At 44.7% G+C, this 23,272-nt stretch overlaps 1 protein-coding gene across 5 annotated transcripts in view; it reads left to right on the top strand.

The window, feature by feature from the left end:
- The window catches only part of LOC128696087 (teneurin-m-like), a 395,373-nt gene that overhangs the window by 269,106 nt on the left and 102,995 nt on the right, over positions 1–23,272 (top strand). For all 5 annotated transcript variants that reach the window (XM_070094985.1, XM_070094987.1, XM_070094986.1 and 2 more), the window contains one exon: positions 11,680–15,783. In XM_070094985.1, the coding sequence (XP_069951086.1) occupies positions 11,680–15,783 (4,104 nt within the window). The remainder of the gene's footprint in view (positions 1–11,679; positions 15,784–23,272) is intronic.

The following is a 23,272-nucleotide window of genomic DNA, read 5'->3' as shown; positions in this document are numbered from 1 at the left end:
TGTTCTCCTTTCCACCTTCGTTGCTCTTGTATCCTGCCTATAGTGCTCACTACCATCCTTCCTAACTCTCGTAATCTCTTCCCTTATTTAGCTATCTCCCCCATTCCTATTCTCCTTTCTTAACATTCCTATCCTCCTTTCGCGTCGCTCCTCCCCTTTACTCTTCCCTTTCCTCCCCCCTCATCTTCCTAACCCTCTTGGCTATTACTATTAATATATGATAATGAGTAAGAGATGGAGCTTCTTGCTGCTTAATGGGCCGAGTTATCAAGACTGGTATGTGTTTTTGGTTGCCAGATCCAGCACCAACAGTGTGATGAGCCCGGCAATCATAAGGTTAAGCCAGAGACTAAACATCACTCTGTCACTGTGAGAGAAGTTACCTGTTTTGTAGTTTTTCTGTTTGTGGTGATGTGAGGAGAGAGATGCAGTTGTGTGCACTTTAGATCATAATAAATAGTTTGTAAGGGTTGGGTCCCAATTCTGGTTCCGCCTGTCTCGCATGGATCCTGGCCTCTTGGGCAAGGTCGTACTTGCTCTTGAATCTGTGTATAGAATTTACCTCCACCACTTCCAGATTACGCTTGTTGTGTCAGACTGAAGTATTATTTTTTAACTTTACTGTGGCTCATTTATGTTTGTATCTTCCATCTATGCCGCCCAGTCTCTGTTCCTTGGGTTTCAGGCTGTCTCTGTGTGACCTATAAAATCCCTTTATATTTATGTTATTATCATTTCCTCTTGGTCCTTCTTTCCTCTGTGACTGAGGTGACTTCAGCAGCAAGAGAAAGCAAAGAATGTATACTTTCTCTTGCTGCTGAAGTCACCTCAGCTCCGGATCTAGTCTAGGTTTTCTGTAATTCCTGAGAAAGTCTAGGATGGCCTGGGTGGTCAGTGATCACGCTTAGCGGACGGAGAATAGAGCCTCCATCACGTATTGCGCTGAATAACTCATATGGGTTTAACGCTTCGTGAAGCAATACAACAATCTAGCTTCTGAAAGTGGTTGTGCATAGAGTTCTGAAGAGTTAGATTCAGCAGGCTCGCCGTGTGTACCTCCTACTGAGTGGCCCCGGTACTGATACTTGAGGGCCCCCGCTAGTTACTCTTGCCTGCAACCCATCCTTGCACCACGCATGATATGCATCCAGATTCTAACGTTGGGTTCGCAGAGACCCCCAGCTGCCAGACTTGTAGCGCCGTTTGTTAATCAGATTTCTGGTTAAATGTATTTTTAGAGGCTAATGTAACTTACATTAAAGTAATCGTAACAAAATATAATTTTATTATACACGGAAGGTACGGATTTTGGCGCTGGAAGTTGCATAACAAACGAACGCTGTAAAATGAGGATAAATTACATGCTGATAGTTACTCTCATACCCTTCACCTTGTTTTTTGTTATTTAGGCAATGTTTCTTTAGAGAGCCTATCCTTCCACCCTTTTCTGCTATTGTAGTTTGTGGGCCAGTCATTGATGGAGATACTGTTGCTAGAGTACTCTCCGCCATTGTAAGAATATGCATCCTCGTACTCCTTGTGTTTCTTAATACGTTCCAACACCAGTAAGTTTTTGAGGCAGGATTTATCATCACTAAAACCATACTAATTTTCTCTTGTGAGCTCTCTTCCTGTAGGTATGTCACCAAGCTTTTCTTAATTGTCTTTTCCAATACTTAGGACGGGTTGCTGGTCAGTGATGCTGGCCTCTACTTCAATCTTGTCTTCATATATCTGTATTACGAGTACCTTCTTCAGTTTTCGAGCAGTCCAGTTACTGCCTCTTCTATTTATTTTTTTCGTTGAAGATTCTTCTGTAAATTGTAAACTCGCTGTAGATTTGCAGTGCTTCAGACCTTTCAAAACCCACAGGGAAAATTGTCGTAAGGACTCATAGTTGATGTTTGTAGCTTTACCGTTGTTGCTTCACTTGCCCATTTAGCTGTGTGCATCTCTTCCTGGTCCTATAGTTCAGCAATCACCAGTGTAGGCAGAGTTGAGGGGGAGAGAAATGGAGGTAGCATTTAAGGGGTGGATGGGAAATTGAAGATAGGATTGAGAGGGGGGGTTAGGAGGCGTGTGCGATAGGCTTTGGAGAGGCATTCTGCCGAGGCATATGAGATGGCTTTGAGGGCATTGATGCGTGTCTAGGGAGAATGGGCGTGGAGGGGGTAAGGTTATATTAGACCTATGGGGCGTGAAGGGGGGAGTTATATTAGCCCTATAGGCGTAGGGGTATCTCAGATTTATGGGCGTGGGAGGAAGGGTGTAAAGGGGATGGAAGTGGGGGAACGTAGACCCCCAACACCCCACCCACAAACGTCTCTCAATTCACACCACTGCCTAACCTCAGCCAACCTTCGTTGCGAGTCTCTGCTGAGCCGAGCTATGGGGATGACGGGTGTGATTGATAGTGGGAAAATACTATGCTAATTCTGTGATCTGTGTTGGCAGTGGCTGACTGATGAAGGGAACCCTTTTATGTACGATACCCTTATCACGCTCGCCCACTCTGTTTTGATTGGATATTTTAATATTAAAATTTAAATTTCTCTTTTTAAGAGAGAAAGAGAGATGTATGGACGAAGTCTGAAAAAGAAATCTGGGGATCAGTTTCCGTGGTTTTGGTGTCGAGGGTAGTTGTATTTGTAATAGTAGTAGTAGTAGCGATAGTAGTAATGGCGGTGATTTACTTGCCGTATCCCTGTCTTAGAATAAATCTCGTGTATCTAGTCCACCTGCCGTAGCTAGTGGAATGTTTGGGGATGTCTTCATTGCCCTACTCAAATTGCCCAGCTCAGGCTGACATTTCATAACCTCATTTGCGCAACCCATCCTATGTGACTGCTGCCTCACAGTGATTTCAGAAGTTACACACTTCAACTTTACCTTGGGAAGTAACGAGACAGTGGATATTACTAGCAAGCAACAGGACGCAGGTGGTTGGATTGTCTCTTAATAAGAATTGCCACTATCCTCAGTAGATTGAGGACAGAGCACACCTATATCTTACCCATAACAAGGTGAGTGCAGGTGCTAATGCCGTTCTCTGTGTGACTTCTGCTGTTGACTGTGGAACACATTTCAACTGTTTGCCCATTGATTCAGCCTTTCTGCGAGGATTGTGGTTATAATAATTACCGAGGTATCTGACGAGGCCTGGTGGAAGTTTTAGGAAAGTCTTTCAAAGTTAATGATTTAATGGGTTGTTACTGTGAATATTTTAACTACTTCCGATGAGTTTTTTATCTGCATGTTAGTGTGAATAATTTTTGTTTTTGTGGGATGGTCTTGGCTTGTGAGCGTTAGTATATACAAGTGTAAATAACTAACTTTTTACATATAAAAACACTGAATAATCTCTTAAGTGTTTTTCAGTCTTAAGAGTTTTTTCCAATCTGCGTCATGGAAGAAAAGAAGGAAAAAGAGCTAGCTGTTATTCTCACAGTTTAGCTATTATATAGATGAGCCTGGCCCATGGCCGGGCTCCGAGAGTAGAGACTCTCGAAACTCATCAAAGGTAAAGGTAGTGTAGCCGCACACTACAGTTGTACCTAATGTGTTAGAGACTAACCTCAGGCCGGGCTACTAAAAGAAAAAATCTGTTAAAACCAGTCCCAGGTACATGACAGGACACAGGTGGTAATGTCCGCTATACTACATATGTATTCGTGTGTATCTTCTTATCTTCTCTATGCCAGTACCATAACTCTAAATACATATTCATACAGTAATTTTAATACATCTACAGCAGACATGATAGCAAGGTATAAAAAAAATTAAAAGAGGACATTGGTGGAACACACTGAAGACAGATGAGCCATAGGGATGTAAGAAGTATTTGTATAGTCTCAGGGTGCTTAAGGCAGTGATATATCTTTGATAAGTTCCGATAGTATTTCTACTCCCTTAGCCCGGCCATGGCTAGGCTCGCCTGGTGTTTGCCTGGTCAACCAGGCTGCTGCTGCTGGAGGCCCGCTGCCCCACACATCCATCACAGCCTGGTTGATCTGGCCAACACAAGAGCCACAGTATACTACACACACCTATCTTACATCTTCACACACCTTTGCAACTTCCCAATACACCCTTGCAACTATACACCCTTATAACGTCCCCATACACCCTTATAACTTCCCAATACACCCTTGCAACTATACACCCTTATAACGTCCCCATACACCCTTATAACTTCCCCATACACCCTTGCAAGCTCCCCTCCCTTCCCGAAGCGGCTGAGTTCAGTTGGTGTGTCATTTTCCGAGCAAGGTAAAATAATCGTTTAAAAAGTCTGCAGCGAGGTTCACAGTGGCGGGGAGTGAGAGCGTGAACCGTGAAATGAGTTGTGCCGCCTATCTTAGTCCCCCCCCCTCTCTCTCATTCTCTCTCTCATTCTCCCTTTCTCTCTCCCTCATTCTCTCTTTCTCCCTCATTCTCTCTTTCTCCCTCATTCTCTTTCTCCCTCTCATTCTCTCCCTCATTTCTCTCGTCCACTTGTTTGGGGCATTATTCTCCCTCCAGTATAAGAGTGTTTATACTTTTATGTAAACTTGCATTGGTTCGATTTTCTTCACGTCTGCTCACCCCCTCTCTCTCTCTCTCTCTCTCTCTCTCTCTCTCTCTCAACCTCCCCACCCACCACCTTCCCTTCCTTTTCCTCCCTGTATCTTCCTCCATCCCTCCAATCTTACTCTATCGATCCCGTGCTCTTCCTCCCACATACTCCATCCACTCCTCCATCCTCCTCTTCATGTTTAGGTATTCCTACTTAAATATGCGCATTACCGCGTGCTACTTTCCCATCACAGATGGTTCAGTTTTAACATTACAGATGGTTCAGGTAGCTTTATAAACGTTACGTATGGTTCACGTAGCTTTATAAACGTTACGTATGGTTCATGTAGCTTTATAAACGTCACATATGGTTCACGTAGCTTTATAAACGTTACGTATGGTTCACGTAGCTTTATAAACGTTACGGATGGTTCACGTAGCTTTATAAACGTTACGGATGGTTCACGTAGCTTTATAAACGTTACGTATGGTTCACGTAGCTTTATAAACGTTACGTATGGTTCACGTAGCTTTATAAACGTTACGGATGGTTCACGTAGCTTTATAAACGTTACGGAAGGTTCACGTAGCTTTATAAACGTTACGGATGGTTCACATAGCTTTATAAACGTTACATATGGTTCACGTAGCTTTATAAACGTTACGTATGGTTCACGTAGCTTTATAAACGTTACGGATGGTTCACGTAGCTTTATAAACGTTACGGATGGTTCACGTAGCTTTATAAACGTTACGGATGGTTCACGTAGCTTTATAAACGTTACGTATGGTTCACGTAGCTTTATAAACGTTACGGATGGTTCACGTAGCTTTATAAACGTTACGGATGGTTCACGTAGCTTTATAAACGTTACGGATGGTTCACGTAGCTTTATAAACGTTACGTATGGTTCACGTAGCTTTATAAACGTTATGTATGGTTCACGTAGCTTTATAAACGTTACGGATGGTTCACGTAGCTTTATAAACGTTACGGATGGTTCACGTAGCTTTATAAACGTTACGTATGGTTCACGTAGCTTTATAAACGTTATGTATGGTTCACGTAGCTTTATAAACGTTACGGATGGTTCACGTAGCTTTATAAACGTTACGGATGGTTCACGTAGCTTTATAAACGTTACGTATGGTTCACGTAGCTTTATAAACGTTACGGATGGTTCACGTAGCTTTATAAACGTTACGGATGGTTCACGTAGCTTTATAAACGTTACGGATGGTTCACGTAGCTTTATAAACGTTACGTATGGTTCACGTAGCTTTATAAACGTTACGGATGGTTCACGTAGCTTTATAAACGTTATGTATGGTTCACGTAGCTTTATAAACGTTACAGATGGTTCACGTAGCTTTATAAACATTACGGATGGTTCACGTAGCTTTATAAACATTACGTATGGTTCACGTAGCTTTATAAACGTTATGTATGGTTCACGTAGCTTTATAAACGTTACGGATGGTTCACGTAGCTTTATAAATGTTACGGATGGTTCACGTAGCTTTATAAACGTTACGGATGGTTCACGTAGCTTTATAAACATTACGGATGGTTCACGTAGCTTTATAAACGTTATGTATGGTTCACGTAGCTTTATAAACGTTACGGATGGTTCACGTAGCTTTATAAACGTTACGGATGGTTCACGTAGCTTTATAAACGTTACGGATGGTTCACGTAGCTTTATAAACGTTACGGATGGTTCACGTAGCTTTATAAACATTACGGATGGTTCACGTAGCTTTATAAACGTTATGTATGGTTCACGTAGCTTTATAAACGTTACGGATGGTTCACGTAGCTTTATAAACGTTACGGATGGTTCACGTAGCTTTATAAACGTTACGGATGGTTCAGGTAGCTTTATAAACGTTACGGATGGTTCACGGAGCTTTATAAACATTACGGATGGTTCACGTAGCTTTAGAATAATATAGGAAGAATGTTCATCATCATCTTCCTATTCTTTACCAGTCTCTCTCTTCCTCTTAGTCTTTTTCCTCTACTTTCTCTTCTTCTTCCCACTTGACAAAACTCCTGGAGAGCGAAACGTTGCCACAACAAAATTTCGCGTCAGTTGCACTTGTGTTCTTTTACCTAACATATTGTCCGTAATTTTACCTTTATTCCTACTGCTCTTGTTCCTTTTTGTCGTATTTTTCTTATTCCTCTTCCTTTTATTTTTCCCCTCATTCCTCTTCCTCCTGTTTTTCCCCTCATTCATATATCTGTTTTCATCTCATTCCTATTCCTCCTGTTGTTTTCTTCCTCATTCCTGTTCCTCTTCCTCCTGATGTTTTTCCTCTTATTGCTCTTCTTCTTCTTGCTATGATCTTCAGTCTCTTCAATCAGCGGTGTCAAGGAGCTTCAACCACGCCAGGCGCTTACGACTTCAAGACGCGCTCACAGTTGTCTGTAGATGTCTATTTTTATATTATAGCCGAGTTTAAAAGCTTTCTCTGGAGGAACAAGCAAGCAGACTTGTTGTATTTGATGTTCGCGTTAAGTGAGGGTTTTTGTCTCTCCTCGCAGACACGCATTCTCTCACACGGACGACCTCCTCCTCCAGAACGCACGCTCTTTTTTTTTTAATTAGCGGTGAAAGGTGTTGAGGCGGAGAGTAGGGCACTTGGCAGTGTCCCGAATTGCAGGCGACCTTCTATTCCACTTTTGTTCTCTCGGCTCGTGTAAAATTTCGCATATCGCGGCTGTGACGTCAGAGCCGCAATATGTTTGATCGTCAAGTGGCCGGAACCTCTTAGAGGGAGGGAAGTGGGGGGGGGGGAGTTGAAGAGGGGATGGGAGGGAGGGCTCGGGATGGATGGAGGAGGAGGAGGAGAGTAGCTGGTTATGACACAAGATGGGAAAAATGTTGTGTCTTTGGGTGGTTGATCTTCTTGAGTCAGTTGCTTCCGAGTCAATGTCGCATTAACCAACCTCATTTTTTCCCCTTGTGTTTGTAAACATATTCCGTCTGGAGTGGAAATATCACGGGAATTTGTTGAATATTATATTTAAGATACATCAAAGAGACCAGACATGTTCTCTTCTCCCCCCCCCTCTCCTCTCCCTCTCCTCTCCTCCTCCACTTCTCTTCCCTTACCTCTCCCACTTGGGCCATCCAGGAGATACAAGAGGGAAGAGAGGTAAAGGGGTTTGGCAGCACCCTTGCCCTCCTTCCCTGCCCTCGAGGGTCGTCTTGGTCCTCGTGGGCACCCCATTAGTGTCGTGGTCGGCGACGTCTGCCACACTTTGCAACATCAGTGCAACATAATCTTTTACCATCTCAAAGGATGCTGAAAAATTAGTATTCATTGCCAAGAAAGTCTTCTGTAAATGTACCTTTAAAGGAGAGGGAGACTGTGAAAACATGGAAGGAAAGACTCTTTTAAGGACTTGGCGAAGAAAAAAAAAACTAGGAGCGTCGAAAGAAATAAAAAAGATTCCTTAAGATTGGAAATGAAGAAAAAAAATGACTCCTTTAAGAGTCTAGGAAGGACAGGCTCCTTGAAGGACGTCAGAAGATAAATATTATTGGACAAATTCTCCCTAAAGATAAAGAAGACATAGGCCTAATTAAGACGTTCTAAGTAGTTTGGCCAGGCAGCTGGAGAAGCACACTCTGGAGTGGTACTCTCCACCGGCTGAAGAAAGTGATTATTCTTGCGAGAGGCAGCACTGGTATTACCAACACTGTTTCCACCACCACTAGCAAAAAACACCTGCAGTAGAAGCAGCACTAGCACCACCAGCAGGAGAGGCAAAAGCAGCAGCAGTACCACCACCACTACCATCGCCACCGCCCTGAACAAAAGAATCAGCAGTTGTAGTAGCAGCAATACCAGCAGCACCACAGTCACTACCCCCCCCCCTCCCACTCACACAAACACACACACACAGTCAAGGGCTGTAAGGGGCTGAGGTGAAAACCTGAAAATTACACATTAGTCGCTGGCAAAATGGTGGAGGTGTGGCGGGTGAATAACGCCGCTGTTATGGCGGACGGTGCATATAAATAGCTTATTATTAGGCTCACATGACGAGCACACGATTAGTGCGAGTGTGCAGGGCAGGTGGGGGCGTGTGAAGATGGGGGTTGGGGCTGGTGGGGGGGTGTGGGGGTTGGTGGAGGTGTGAAGATGTGAGGCTGGGGAGGTGTGAAGATGTGAGGCTGGGGAGGTGTGAAGATGTGGGGCTGGGGAGGTGTGAAGATGTGGGGCTGGGAAGGTGTGAAGATGTGAGACTGGGGAGGTGTGAAGATGTGGGGCTGGGGAGGTGTGAAGATGTGAGGCTGGGGAGGTGCGAAGATGTTAGGCTGGGGAGGTGTGAAGATGTGGGGCTGGGGAGGTGTGAAGATGTGAGACTGGGGAGGTGTGAAGATGTGGGGCTGGGGAGGTGGGAAGATGTGAGGCTGGGGAGGTGCGAAGATGTTAGGCTGGGGAGGTGGGAAGATGTTAGTCTGGGGAGGTGTGAAGATGTGGGGCTGGGGAGGTGTGAAGATGTGAGACTGGGGAGGTGTGAAGATGTGGGGCTGGGGAGGTGTGAAGATGTGAGGCTGGGGAGGTGCGAAGATGTTAGGCTGGGGAAGTGTGAAGATGTGAGGCTGGGGATTTAGGGACGTGGGGAGAATATGCTGAGGAAGAGAAGCAGAAGGGGTGGGGAAATGGTAGGTAGACGAGGGGAACGTTGAGCCCCGAAACCATCCCTCAGGTATAAGGAGTGAGCAGAGGTAGGGAAGGGTTGGGTCATGTAGAGAAGATGAGGGGTGTTTGGAGGGGAGACTAGAGGTGGGTTGATGAGGTAGGGATGACTTAGTAGCTGTACGTAATGTCTACCTACCTAAAGTTAGGTAGGATACCTTTTAACCAACGCTTGAGTACTTTCAGCAGGGGAGTTGAAGTACTTGTACAGGAGAATACATAGGAAAGGCAGACATAGTTTACCTATCTTTTTTTTTCCTGTCTAGAGTGTTAAGATTACAGAACCTGTAAACACTATGTTGTAGAGGTTGATATGCATATCTGTCTGATATGCATATCTGTCCCATGGATTAGCCAGTCAACTGGCTAATCCATGGGACAATCAACTGGCTACTCGAGAAAATAAAGAACAGAAAAGGCACAATACTAGAACAGTACACAAATAACCCGCACATCAGGACGTTTCGGTCCTATGTGCGGGTAATTTGTGCTTGAGAAAATGTTGTGCAGGTACATGGGTTTGCGTGCTGTAGAGAAGGCTTAGTCATTCAGGTTTGTTTACATGTAATTGATCCCAGGGGGTCATCGCTCCCGCAGCCCGGTCCCAGACCAGGGACACCTGGTCGTCTTCCTCCTCCTCTTCCTCCCTTCTATATTTTCTTCCTCCTACCCCTTACTCCCCTCCTAACCAAGTCCATACATTAAGTACAAACATGAAGGCCAACTCTACTAAGGCTTCCATGAATTGCAGTTGTCAAAACTGTGATATTTTGTGTGTCCTGTGACTCCATATTTCTGATGAAACAATAGTGATGTTGACGTTGATCGCTGACGTGTTCGTAGTGTGCGCTGGCTCGCCTAGTCGTGTCTCAGGGGTCGATTCATGGCTCCTGGCCCCTCTTCTCAATGTCAGCTTTACTAATTCCTTGTCTTAGGTGCATTATCCTAAGCACTCTGGAGAGTCCTGGAGTTGTCTCAACCACTTCTGTTACAGACGAGCAACAAGTTAAACATGGCTCAGCAGAATGTTAGTGTCTGACCCGCCTCTTTCACTTAACGGTATTATTATGAGACTATTGTGTGTAGACGGAGGATAGGGCCACACTCGCCTCACCCACAGTCACCTGACGGGTGCTCCAGCCCCTGTTTGTGTTGTTGGGAGGGTTCCGTGGAGATATGATGGATGGAGATAAACACACTTCTTGGGTTGTATTCACTTATATTAGCAGTTGTGAGGGGAAGGCCCAGCCTGCCTGTAGTCGCCTGTAGGTCTATCCGGGAACTGAGAAAGGGGCAGGGCGTCTGACGCTCACATGTGGCATCACGTGACGTCACATGCTAGCCCCTAGGCCTAGCAAGGGATCGTCTATATAAAATATATAGATGGTACTAACTACGATACTCGGATATGCTACACAAACATGTACAGGGGATCCGCAACTATGCTGACAGTGTCACTGTAGAGAATATCTTAATCGTTCGCTTCAACCTTTTCGCTAGTTTATATATATATATATATATATATATATATATATATATATATATATATATATATATATATATATATATTTCCATGGGGAAGTGGAACATAATTTTTCCACCGTAAGCTATGCGTGTTGTAAGAGGCAACTAAAATGCCAGGAGTAAAAGGCTAGTAACCCCTTCTGTATAAATTACTAAATTTAAAAAGAGAAACTTTCGTTTTTCCTTTTGGGCCACCCTACCTCGGTGGGATACGGCCGGTGTGTTGAAAGAAAGATTATATATATATATATATATATATATATATATATATATATATATATATATATATATATATATATATATATATATATATATTAATTACCAAAGCCCCCTCGGGAAAGTTCAAGAGTTATCTTTCAAAATTATTCTATTTTGTTCCAAAATGATGCAAGTTAAGATTCATGTGATACATTTTGTGTGTGTGCTTCTTAGTGTTTTATTTTTACTTTTGAGGTAAAGTTTTGTCCTGTGAGTTTGTAATCAAAATGAAAGAAACACTAGAACTAGGAATTGAAACAACAGAGCTCGAGTAAACATACACAGAGGAAGAAAGACAGTCAAAAGACATGGAAAACGATAGAGAATCCTCCGCGGACGAGGGTATCACAAACCACAAGGTGTGTAAACAAGCTTGAGATGGGGATACACTCTGGTGGCGTCAGCACAGATAACTGAAATGTGTCAATATTATGCCAAGGAAATATGCAGATATGAAAAATGTGTTAGTTCCTATACCCAAAGAAATGCCACAGCAAGATTTTAATAGAGGGAAAATTTGCTCGCGTATCTTTCTAACCCAACGTGTAAACTACATATATAATTGTGTATAACGTGTAAACTACGCATATCATTGTGTATAACGTATATTTTTTATGTTTACAGCTACGAGCAGTCTGGCGTGGTCGACGCACGGTGGCTGTGCGGTGTTGGTAGACGAGGAGACAGTCATCACGGACAAGGTTCATCCTGGCCAGGCAGCATCTAGAGGTAACCCCTTCTACCCCCTGAGTCGCCCGCTGCTCGCCACACACCACACTCGCCAGCCTTCCCCGGTGGAACCCCTTCAGCAGCTCTACCTTGTCTTTGAGCCCTTGCCGGAGGGTGCGCCAGCGCCCCCGGGGCCTGGCGCCCCACCCAGACGCATGCGTAGAAGTGTGCAGCATGATTTACTACCACCTGCCAGCATGGGCACTCACTCGCCACACTCACCCTCCTCCCATGACCCATCTCCAACCCCTCTTAACCCTGACCTCCCTGCTTCAGACACCCCTAACCCTGACCTTCAAGCTTCAGACACCCGTAACACTGACCGCCCAGCTTCAGACACTCGTAACTCTGACCTCCCCGCTTCAGACACCCGTAACTCTGACCTCCCCGCTTCTGACACTCCAATTTTAGACTCTCCTTACCCCCTAGCTGACTCTCCCATAGAGACGTCTCACCACCCGGAGTTACAGACTCTCACTACTCCTGGTACTGACTCCAACTCCCCCACACACGTCAGCCGCGACCCCCTATCGTCGTCACCAGTTACACAACCTCACTCGTCGTCACAGACGCCTTCCAGCAACACCCATAATGACAGAAATGCCCCGTCTGGAATGGCTGTGGGCTCCTCGCATGCCCATGTGGCGGCCGACCCCACTACCCTTGCCCCAGCAGGTCGTGATCCTGACAGATCCGAGGATCTAAATGTTGCATCCGCAAGTTTCCCTCACCAGTACGATCATTTAACCAGTAACTCCCTTCACATTCCCACACATGACAAAAAATACCCACTAGGCTCCTCAGTAAAGGTTAAGGAACACCACTTTGATTCGATTTTGAGATTTGGCAAGACTAACCAGCCCAGGGAAGCTTTAATATTGGACGAAGACAGCGGTGGCGAGGAGAGGCCACGAGTAAAAGGCGGTGTGCAATTTAAGACTAGTGAAAAGTGGGCCGACCCCAGCGTGTCTGGCAGTGACACTTCCATTGACAGCCAGGCTAAAATCTTGCATGAGAAATCAGATCCAGCGGATGATGTTTTTGATCCAGTAATTGATGTTGTTGAATATTCTGATGGAGAAGCCGGCAGTGAGCTGCCTGACAGTGATATTGATGTGGGTGATGACGTCGACGTTAGGGACGATGTCGACAGTGATGAGGTTGAAAGTGTAGGTGATGATGTCGACAGTGACGGTGTTGACATTGAGAGTGATGCTGTGGATACTGATAGTGATGATTCTGACGCTGATGAAGTTATTAACAGTAACTCTACCAGTGAGACTGTTGGGGACGGAGGGGAAGACTACGCCGTAGGTGGCGAGGAAGTCAAGGCTGGGGCGGACTACGTGTATGGCCACAACCCCGAAAACGAGGACACCAAGCTCGTGGAGTATGAGCAAGATACTGAACGTCCGCCCACAGAATACCCACAGGCGTACGAGGCCATACCCAGCGTACTGTTGGTAACTAACTTGGGTAATAATACGCCAGAGCATTTTCCTGAATCCATGATCTATATGGATCCCTACGACGCCATGCTTGGTGATGACCCGTCAGCGTACTCATCTCACAGAAGTCATTTTCCAGGTGAACCCAGCACCGGTCTGGACAAGACGAAGCTGAAGCGCCGTAACATACCACTCAGGTCATGGATGGCATCATTCCCCACACTGGAGACTTATGTGGCTCCCGAGGCTGATTCAGACACGCAAGCAGAGCGGAAGTCATCGGGGAACACCATAGTACCAGGTGCTACCTGGTTCTCAAGGCCGTCTGCCTCGACTTCTGGGAGTAATAAAACTGACAAAACCTCGTCATCGAGGACCAGGAAGATTAATCCACATAGAGCCATGTCATCCGTGGATACTTGGTTCTCCAGGTACGGCAGAGACACAAGGCAAAGTACAGATGACGCTGGTGATCCAATCGATGAAGATTCTGCAGAAGATGACAAGAGGTTGATGAGGCGCTCGGCGGCACAAGGCTATGGAGATGGAAAGTTGTCCTTCGATCCTAACGATCCACAGGGAGGTCCTATTCCCCAGTCAGACCCCCGCAGCTTTCCCTCCAAGATCTTAGAATCTCTAGGCGTGCCACACTTCCAGGACTCCAAGTCTCAAAAGAATATTAGTGGAGGTGGGGATAACGAAACAGACGCCTACAAAGGCTCCAGAATGGCAAAAGATGTATTCCCACACATTTTTGATTACGACCTCAACGAACACGATGACTACTACTATGATGACGAAGTAAATTATTATTATTTCGACGACTATTCCGAAAATAATGGTCGTGCACAAAAAGATAAGACTGGCTTGGAAGATGTAACCGAGGAAGAAGAGTCTGACGACGTGATTCTCGATACGGAAGATAACGTAGGTAAGGCTAAGGCAGGCTATCGAGACCCCAAGATGGTGGTGACCCTTAACTCGATGCCGGAGCGACTGCAGATGCAACCAACCACTAGTGCTCCCATCAGCGCCACTCATTACCCACCGGGGCTTAGAGCCTTGTCTCTCACGAAGGAGGAGTTCCACATCGCTATCCCCGAGCCCCAAGTGAAAGCACTTCCCGAAGGTCAGGACGAGGTGCTGGAGATTGAAGTAGTGCCGCTCTACTCTAAGGTTGGTTCTGCCGTCTCCTTTGAAAATGGACCAAATTACTCGCCGACCAACAACAAACAGGGCGGACGGGAAACTACAACTACAGAGAGAGGTGTGAAAACCACCACTAACGTACCATCAACACGACCTCCAACCCCTGCTCCCATCACCACAGATGTGCCAGCACCTGCACCTTCACTTGTGCTTGACCCGTCGCTAGGACAACCCAAAGCCTCTGTTCCACTACAAGCCGCCAAGTTCATGCCAACCCCTGAAAGCATTTCCCAGCATTACCGCAGTTCAGAATTTTCTCATTGGAGTGATTCCAATAAAAAAATTCCAAAATTCCTGATGCACAAAACGGGACAAAATCCTTCCTTGCCTAGGAGCATATATAGCGATTATAATGTGAAGACGACAGAGGCCCCGAACCCTGCTGTTATAGCAGAGGTTTTGCCGTTCGCGCAGCCGGCAGCTTCTTCCTCACCGATTGATCCAAGATACCATGCTAGTGTAAACCAGACCGAGAGTTCGGCCACTTCGCGAAACAAGGAAGCCTCGATAGCAACTGGCTGGAGTTCCCAGATAAAGGAGAGTAACCATATCAACGTAGCAGAGAGAGAGCAGGAAGCTGAAACTCCAGAGAAACCTATTAACTCGGAGCCTCCAGCACAGGAGCATCCTAGGGAGCTCAAGACTTCAGTAGAGTATAGTTCCAGAGGCAAGGATTTAGATTCTCAGGTGTCCTCTGCTACCAAGCAGACGCATCGTTCAAACAGGTCACCTCAGGTGTCCGACCTCAGACACCTCGTCCCGAGCAGCGCTAGACACTCGAAGCGAGTCACTGTCAACGTCACTATTGAAACAGAAGGAGAGTCTCAGATGTCCGATGGAGGTATTATTGCCAAGAAACCCCTGTACGTGTTGTCTGTGTCAGTACCTACTTCAGGAAAAGACCAGGAAGCAGACATCACCTTGGTCGAGCCAGATGAACAACAACAGATTGCTTCCCTCTCTCTTACTATTTTAGGTAATAAGACCCACGACATCCACAATCAGAATAATAATCCGGTTGAAAATATTCAACGTATGGGATCAGACATGCTTTCGCCGATAGGCAGTGTCAACCGGATATCTGGGCCGAAAGAAGCAGGGAGGTGTCAGTGCCCCTGCCCCTGCAGTGACAGCAGCAGCTCACGCATTAACTCCATTCCAATTCCCCCTAATTTCCTCCCAGACACACACAAGACAGACACCCCAAGTACTGAGACAGGATCTCTTTCCTCTGACGATGCTGACTCCCAGACCTTAGCCCCTAAAGGCTGTGGTGTGGAGGTTTCTGCCCCCACCACACCCCCACCCCAACTCCCGCCATGGGTGGAGGAGCAACTAAAAGGTGAGATCAAATTTGCTCGTTGTCCACAGAATGGAACCTGAACGATTAACTAATCCGCCGCCAGGTGAGGGCCATTGAGAGACGAGAAGTGAAATGTTGATTTTTTGTTTTACATCTAGGAAAGATTCATATGGTAATTAGACATGACGTCTTGAAACTGTACTTGTTAATAACATTAGGCGTCTCGAATTAATATTAACATGATCTCAAAATTTTTAATTTGTGTGCAAGTGCTTCGATCCCTTTAACATGCACTGTGCTGGGCGGTAGCCCAGAGTCAGTGTTATACTAAGAGCTCTCGAGTTATGGTCAATTATATACACTTTAAACACACACAAAACTATAAATAAATAGCTAGAGCCGAAACCATAAGGGCCTCGATGCTCTCTCTCACGTCTGGCTGCAGCAGAGTAATTCCTTAGATTAATAATAATTCTAGCATACAGATACTGTTATGCATGTTGCACCTCGCGAGGGATACCCAAGAGTGCCATAGGTTCACTGCACGTCGTCTTGACATATCTTGGTAGCAGAAAACTGCAGGGTGGCTTTTACCTGTGACCTGGAGAGGGTTCCAGGAATCTGTTACCTTGCAGTCAGGTCCCAGACAAGGCCTCCCAATTGTTGGCCTGATCTATTAGGTTGTTCGTGGTAGTTGTATGCAATCCATCGTAGACACCACAACCTAGGTGATCCAGTGTAAAAATCTTGTGTGTGAGGAGTGTATACAGTGAGCATCATCACCTGGTTATCTCTGGTAATCTCTCTGGTAATCTCTCTGGTCATCACCTGGTTATCTCTGGTCATCACCTGGACAGTAGCAAGTATGTTCCATTAATGCCAAATATTTGTTTTAATCGCGCATTCGAATGATTTTTAATTCATATTTTTTTTGCATGAAAAAAAGCTTTGATTTAATTTTTGCCTGTGTTTTGCATATTGATAATGTTCTTTTAGTTCAGTTTCCATTTTTTCTTTAGTTGATATTTATATTAACCATTACTTTTTAATAATACCTAATTGTAGCTTATAGTTAATGTTATATTGACACCTTTTTACTGCATGAATTTTTTTTGTCGTAGCTTTCACAATTTGCATCGTAACAGCAGTCAACCCCTAATATGCTTTCAGTTGCAGATTTCAATATATTTTTAGTGTTTAAACCAGGTAACTTGCCTGAGACGAACTAGGAGTTGTAGACGTGTACTGGAGAGGCGGTGATGGAGGCTGGAGTTTCACCATGTCTGGACCAGCTTTATGTACACACACACACACACACACACAAACACACACACACACACACACACACACACGGGGCCAGGAGCTATGACTCGACCCCTGCAACCACAAATAGGTGAGTACACACACACATATACATACACACACACACACACACACACACACACATGTGAAGTTTACTTGGAGCCAATTGGAGGGGTTCCCCCCACCCCCGCAGCATGGTTCCAAACCAGGCCTCCCGGTTCACAGCCTAAACACATGCAGGCTATTGGTACTAAAAAAAAGAAAACTTGGTTCAACGTAGGCACCACAGCCCAGCTGATACGGAACTAGAACTTGTATAGTTCCCTTTTGAAAACACCCATGGGAAGGGGTACTCAATGCGCCCTCAACGATGGTGTTTAGTTTTGGGACCAAGTCCTCCATAGTTTTCCAGTGTTAATTAAGATTTATCTTTCTCTCCTGCATTTCGGTGAAGAATATCAACATTGGCTTGGTATCTCTTGTTTTCAAAGCTCTTTTTCTCCAGCCTATCACTTTCCTTGCGACCGTAAGAGTAATACTGTCGTGATCTACCGACAGTATGACACTTAAGTTCATTACATTAATCTTCCACTCTGTTGAGTGGTTTGAGTTTGTTTTTATTTCCTTAAATTTTTAAAAGCAGATTAACTGAAATTTATCCTCAGTAAGCATTCTGTGGTTGTCTGTGAGCCGCTGGAAAATCAGTTAATATCAACATGGAGATTTGCGGTGCCGCCAGTGGATGCTACTCTCAGGCAGATTCTAATAATATTTGCCGAGGTGATACAGTGCTATGATTTGTGCGTCTATGTCAGATGTGAGAGAAATTGGGCGGGAACTGTGCCTTGAGGAACCGAGGTTTTCACTGTTATTCTTTGGGCTCCATTTGTTAGAAAGTTAAATATATTTCTTTCCTTCCCTCCCTTCGCCTTTTATTTCTTTTCCTCTCCCTTCTTTTCTTCCGTAGCCATTTATACAGTCTGAGTATATCCTTTCTTGTCCCTTCTCACTGTGCTACTTCCTTTTCACCCTTCTTACTCCCCACGACGTCGGTCATCTGTTTATCTTTTTCTCTCGAATCTCTCTTCCTACCTCTTTCGTGCACACACCCTTTCCTCCTCTTTTCTCCCTCCCCTCTCTACTCCTTCCCCCCATTCTTCCCTCCTCCCTGTCCCCAACAGAGCAGCCACCTGCCTCAGGCCTTTGTTGTGTGATATATGACTTAATAGAGAAAATGAACTCATTAATTTACTCCCCAGCCGATCGCCCACTCTTCACTGATTATAAATATATATATATAGATATTATATATATATATATATATATATATATATATATATATATATATATATATATATATATATATATGGGAGGAGGTGCCGAATAGGTAAAACTTGCTATTTTGGCTTAAATAGCAACGCTCTTCTTGCTGAATAAGGCAAGCGAAAATTTGTGTATGCAATAATTTCTCAAAAATCATTCTGAAGCTAACGAAACAATATATTTCATCGTGTTTATTATTAAAATATGTAAGCTTACCTAAAATATATTTAGTTGGATTAGACTAAGTTAAATTGTGCTTGTTATAATAAGGTTAGGTAATTTTTTTAAGGTTCTTTGGATAGAGAATTATCTTTAAACGTATAAGAGAAAATTATAGAAAGGACTTCATTTTAAACGAGTTCTAGCTAATTGACCAGTTTTACCTATTCGGCATATATATATAATATTATATATATGCTGAATACGCGCGCGCGCGTGTGTGTGTGTGTGTGTGTGTGTGTGTGTGTGTGTGTGTGTGTGTGTGTGTGTGTGTGTGTGTGTGTGTGTGCGCGCGCGCGTGCGTGCGTGCGTGCGGGGGGTGGAAGAGGCTGAGGGTTATAACCTTGCAACAACAGCAGCTGTCAGAGAGGCTAAGAGTTACAGCATCCCACTGTATACGAAACTCAAGAGGATCATCAAATAGAGCGAAAGGAACACACGAGAAAGACTTAGGAGTAATTGTGTCACTTGATATTTCATTCAAAGAACACAATATGGAAAATGTCAGAACAGCAAGGAAGATGATGGGGTGGATAATGACAACTTTCAAAACAAGCGCCAATAACTCATTACGATTGTGACAGGATATAAACATGTAAATAATTTATTACCACTGCAACTTGTTCTCTCAAAACTTTGCGGCCCAGTCCCTGGGCACATTATATACCTCTGTAATGTTTTATCTACCGCCCACGGGATGAGTGTAGGGTGCATAATAAAGATGTTAAACTAGCTATGGTGACACTTCAAATTGCTTGTGCTCTCTTTTTGAATATTGTTCAGTGTTGACGGCCTCGTTCAGGGCAGAAGAAATATCAGAGTTAAAACAGATAGAGATAATTTACGGCCCGCACAGAGCCAATAAAGCATTTAAATTGCTTTGAACTCCTGAAAGTCCTAAATATGTACTCACCGGAGTGGAGGAGAGATAAGTGGTTAGGTAAGATTCGTAAGGAAACAGGACAAGTGTTTCCTCCTGATGCGGGTCTTAATCAGATGATAACCCGCCGTTAGAGCTTTTGGTCATGTAGAAAGTACTTGAGGGCCTTGTCTCAAATCTGCACACTGCCATAACATACTGGAGTGAGAGATATGGGAGGAAGTGCAGGATAAACCCAGTAAAGAGCAGGGACACAGTGGGCACAATAAGAAAACATTGTATCAACATCCCTGGCCCCAGACTATTCAACATCTTATCAGAAGATATCAGAAATACTGCTGGGACAATTGTGGAAGTCTTCAAGAGGAAATTGGATAAGTATCTCCATCAAGTGCCAGATCAACAAGCCTGAGATGGATGTGAGGGCCAGCAGGCCGCCAGTAGCAACAGCCTGGTTGACCAGGCAAGATACATCATAGGTGGCTAAGAGTTACAACCTCCCAGCAGTGTAATTGCGGCTGAGAGTTACAACCTCCCAGTAGTGTCAGAGTGGCTGAGAGTTACAACCTCCCAGCAGTGTCAGAGTGGCTGAGAGTTACAACCTCCCAGCAGTGTCAGTGTGTTTACCTGGAGAGAGTTCCGGGGGTCAACGCCCCCGCGGCCCGGTCTGTGACCAGGCCTCCTTAGGTCAGTGTCCCAGGATGCGACCCACACCAGTCGACTAACACCTAGGTACCCATTTTACTGATGGGGAACATAGACAACAGGTTGAAAGAAACACGTCCAATGTTTCTACTCTGGCTGGGAATCGAACCCAGGCCCTCACCGTGTGAAGCGAGAGCGTTAACCACCAGGCCACCAACCTCCCAGCAGTGTCAGAGTGGTTGAGAGTTACAACCTCCCAGCAGTGTCAGAGTGGTTGAGAGTTACAACCTCCCAGCAGTGTCAGAGTGGCTGAGAGTTACAACCTCCCAGCAGTGTCAGAGTGGCTGAGAGTTACAACCTCCCAGCAGTGTAATTGCGACTGAGAGTTACAACCTCCCAGCAGTGTCAGAGTGGCTGAGAGTTACAACCTCCCAGCAGTGTCAGAGTGGCTGAGAGTTACAACCTCCCAGCAGTGTCAGAGTGGCTGAGAGTTACAACCTCCCAGCAGTGTCAGAGTGGCTGATGCTTCCAGTATCCAAGTCAACTCATTTAACCTTGTTTACAGAGGCGCACATCATTTTTGGGGTGGGCGACCCTGGTGCCACAGTAATAATGGTAACAAGTGCCACCATAACTCTCACGCTAAGAATCGAGTCCGGGTGCCACCCCCCGCCCTCTCTCTCTCTCCTAGTGTAAATAATTTTAATACGTCTTTAACAACAAATCGCTATAATTACGGGTAAATGCTCATCCCGTAGAGGGTCGTACCGTGCCCATGACTCGGGGCCAGTCAGGTTAGATCCTATGGAGAGAGGTAGGGGAGGATGTGTCAGTACCATATCCATGGATGACAAAGCCAATTGGGTACCATTCTGGCACCTTCCTGGAAGTCACAACGTTGAAAAGCAAATCCAACTCAATTTTTTTTCCATTTCGTTATTACTATTTTTTTCATCATTCTATTGTTTCAGTTGGGAATTTTTTATACATATCCTCAAGATTTGTATTTTCAGTTTCGTTAAGAAGGTGTCCCATTATTTAGCTACGGAATAGTCAGTCATTAATTTCTTTTGCGCTACTATTACTATTATTATTATTATTATTACTACTACTATTATTATTATTACTACTACTACTATGCATAACTCTGGCCTTAGTTTGCGTCTCCCAATACATGCAGTCTATGTACACCAAGGAATAAGTGTTTACATTTCTTGTGCAGATTGTTGATATGAGAGATATTAGCGGAAATGGCACATCATGGTGGTGCATCACGCGAGCCAATGAGGACTTAGCATTGAGTGGTGTCACGCCTTCCCTGGTCCAGTGTAAACAATGACGCGCCACACCGATACAGGAAGCTAGGTTACGTTACGTTAGTTGTTTTAGGTTGGGTTAGTTGAGTTTATTTAGGTTTAGTTACATTTTTTTGCCATTTGTACAACATAATACTATCTCGATTAGAATTAATAAATGAAATCGAACGAGTATCGGTCGTAAACTATATATATTAGATTTTTTTTATATATTAGAAGAAAAAGTAGAGTTTTTGAGGGGTGTTGACTCCTTGGAATACTCTCCAGGTAGACTTCTTCCTGAAACAAGTACTGCGTAGGGCTGGAGGGCCACTGACACCAGCAGTCGGATTGATCAAGTAAATGCGAGTCGTCTCTTTGGGTTTCTAAAGTACAAGAACCCTGAAAACCAATCAGAGGTATACCATAGGTACTCCGCTATGATGATCACGTTTAAAGTCATCAGGTGAAAGGTGACGATAAATGTCACTGAGTCAGAGGTCGCAGTGTCACTGGGAAAAAGGTCACCTAGTGTCACTAGGTCAAAGGTCAGTGTGCGTCGCAGTTGCTCCTCTTGTATTCCCTCTTCCTACCCCTAATCTTTACCAGCTCTATGGTTCTCTCTCACTGTCTAGCCTTAATGGTCTTCCTTAGCTGACAGGGGAGTGGTCATTACGTTACCTCAGAGGGATAACTACTGTCACTGGGCCGCTTCCTCTTCCTCCTGTTCCTTTCCACTTTTCTTCCCAGTTTTCCTCTTTCCACCTTTTCTCCTAGACAGTCTGCACTCTAATGTGTTCTAGCCTCTACACAGGCTGCACCGAGTTTACTTTCACCATTCTCTCGTCCATTTCAATTCTACTTTTCAACCACTTTGATACTAAAATACTTCCTAACATCACTGTTTTATGTTTATTTACCCCGCTGTGTCCCTCTTAGCATTTTGCACACGGTAATTCTTATAGTGAGTTATAGTGTGCAAGGGGTCTTGGAAATGATACACAGCCGCTTTGCTTGCGTTTATTGAGGGAAAATGTATTAGAGTCCACCAGCCCATGACATGTCATCGTTCGTGTCCAATTTTGAACTAGCGTCCCGAGGGTATTATTAGGAATCAAAGGTGCCCGAGGCATGCCCAGTCGGCTGCATCACACGGGTCATCTCTTGTATCACCGGGTCAACTGTCGACTCGTAGAGCAACCGTTCTTACTACTTAACGGTCACTAACTGATAATCGTGTCTCGCATTCCTTCTCCCCGCAAGGGTCGTCAGGTTCAGTTCCTTAACGTTCCTTTGTTGGTTGTTGAGACCAAGTTGATGCAAGTAATGAGGGTGAAAAGGTTTGGTGTGTACGTTCCTACGTTACACTGAGATCATCAGTGGAGAAACCGGTGTGGTAAAGAGTTTCCAAAGAAAATCTATTCTGACAACGCTCCTCCCAGTTTGAGCTTTATAAAGTCATGAATAAAGAGTTGCTCTGCAATTCCTCTCGGTCATACTTGGTAACACCATTTTCCAGTTCGACGCCATTGCTGAAAATTTCTCATTGTAATTTCTATCCAGTTTAATTTCCAAGTAACAGTGTAACTTTTATCTATCCCCTTTTACCCCGTCCCGCCAACCCAGTATAACTTGCCTTTACCTCCCACCTCCCTAACAATTTAGTTTATGATTTATATTCTATGATAACTCCGGCTTCGTCGCGATCCTCGGCGGAATCTTCCCAGAAAACAAATAGCTATTAAAACTTTAGGTCAAGTTTCTGGGATGGAACACTGGTCTAGCCTGGCTCCTCCCTCCATCCACCCCTCTACTTCGTGTCGACCACTGGACTAGGACACGCCTCCCTCCCTTCTCCATCTCT

This window comes from Cherax quadricarinatus, chromosome 48, assembly GCF_038502225.1.
Source record: "Cherax quadricarinatus isolate ZL_2023a chromosome 48, ASM3850222v1, whole genome shotgun sequence".
In the NCBI taxonomy this organism is placed as follows: Eukaryota; Metazoa; Arthropoda; class Malacostraca; order Decapoda; family Parastacidae; genus Cherax; species Cherax quadricarinatus.
The sequence above is the reverse complement of the archived record's forward strand: the minus strand, read 5'-3'. Positions and strand labels throughout refer to the sequence as shown.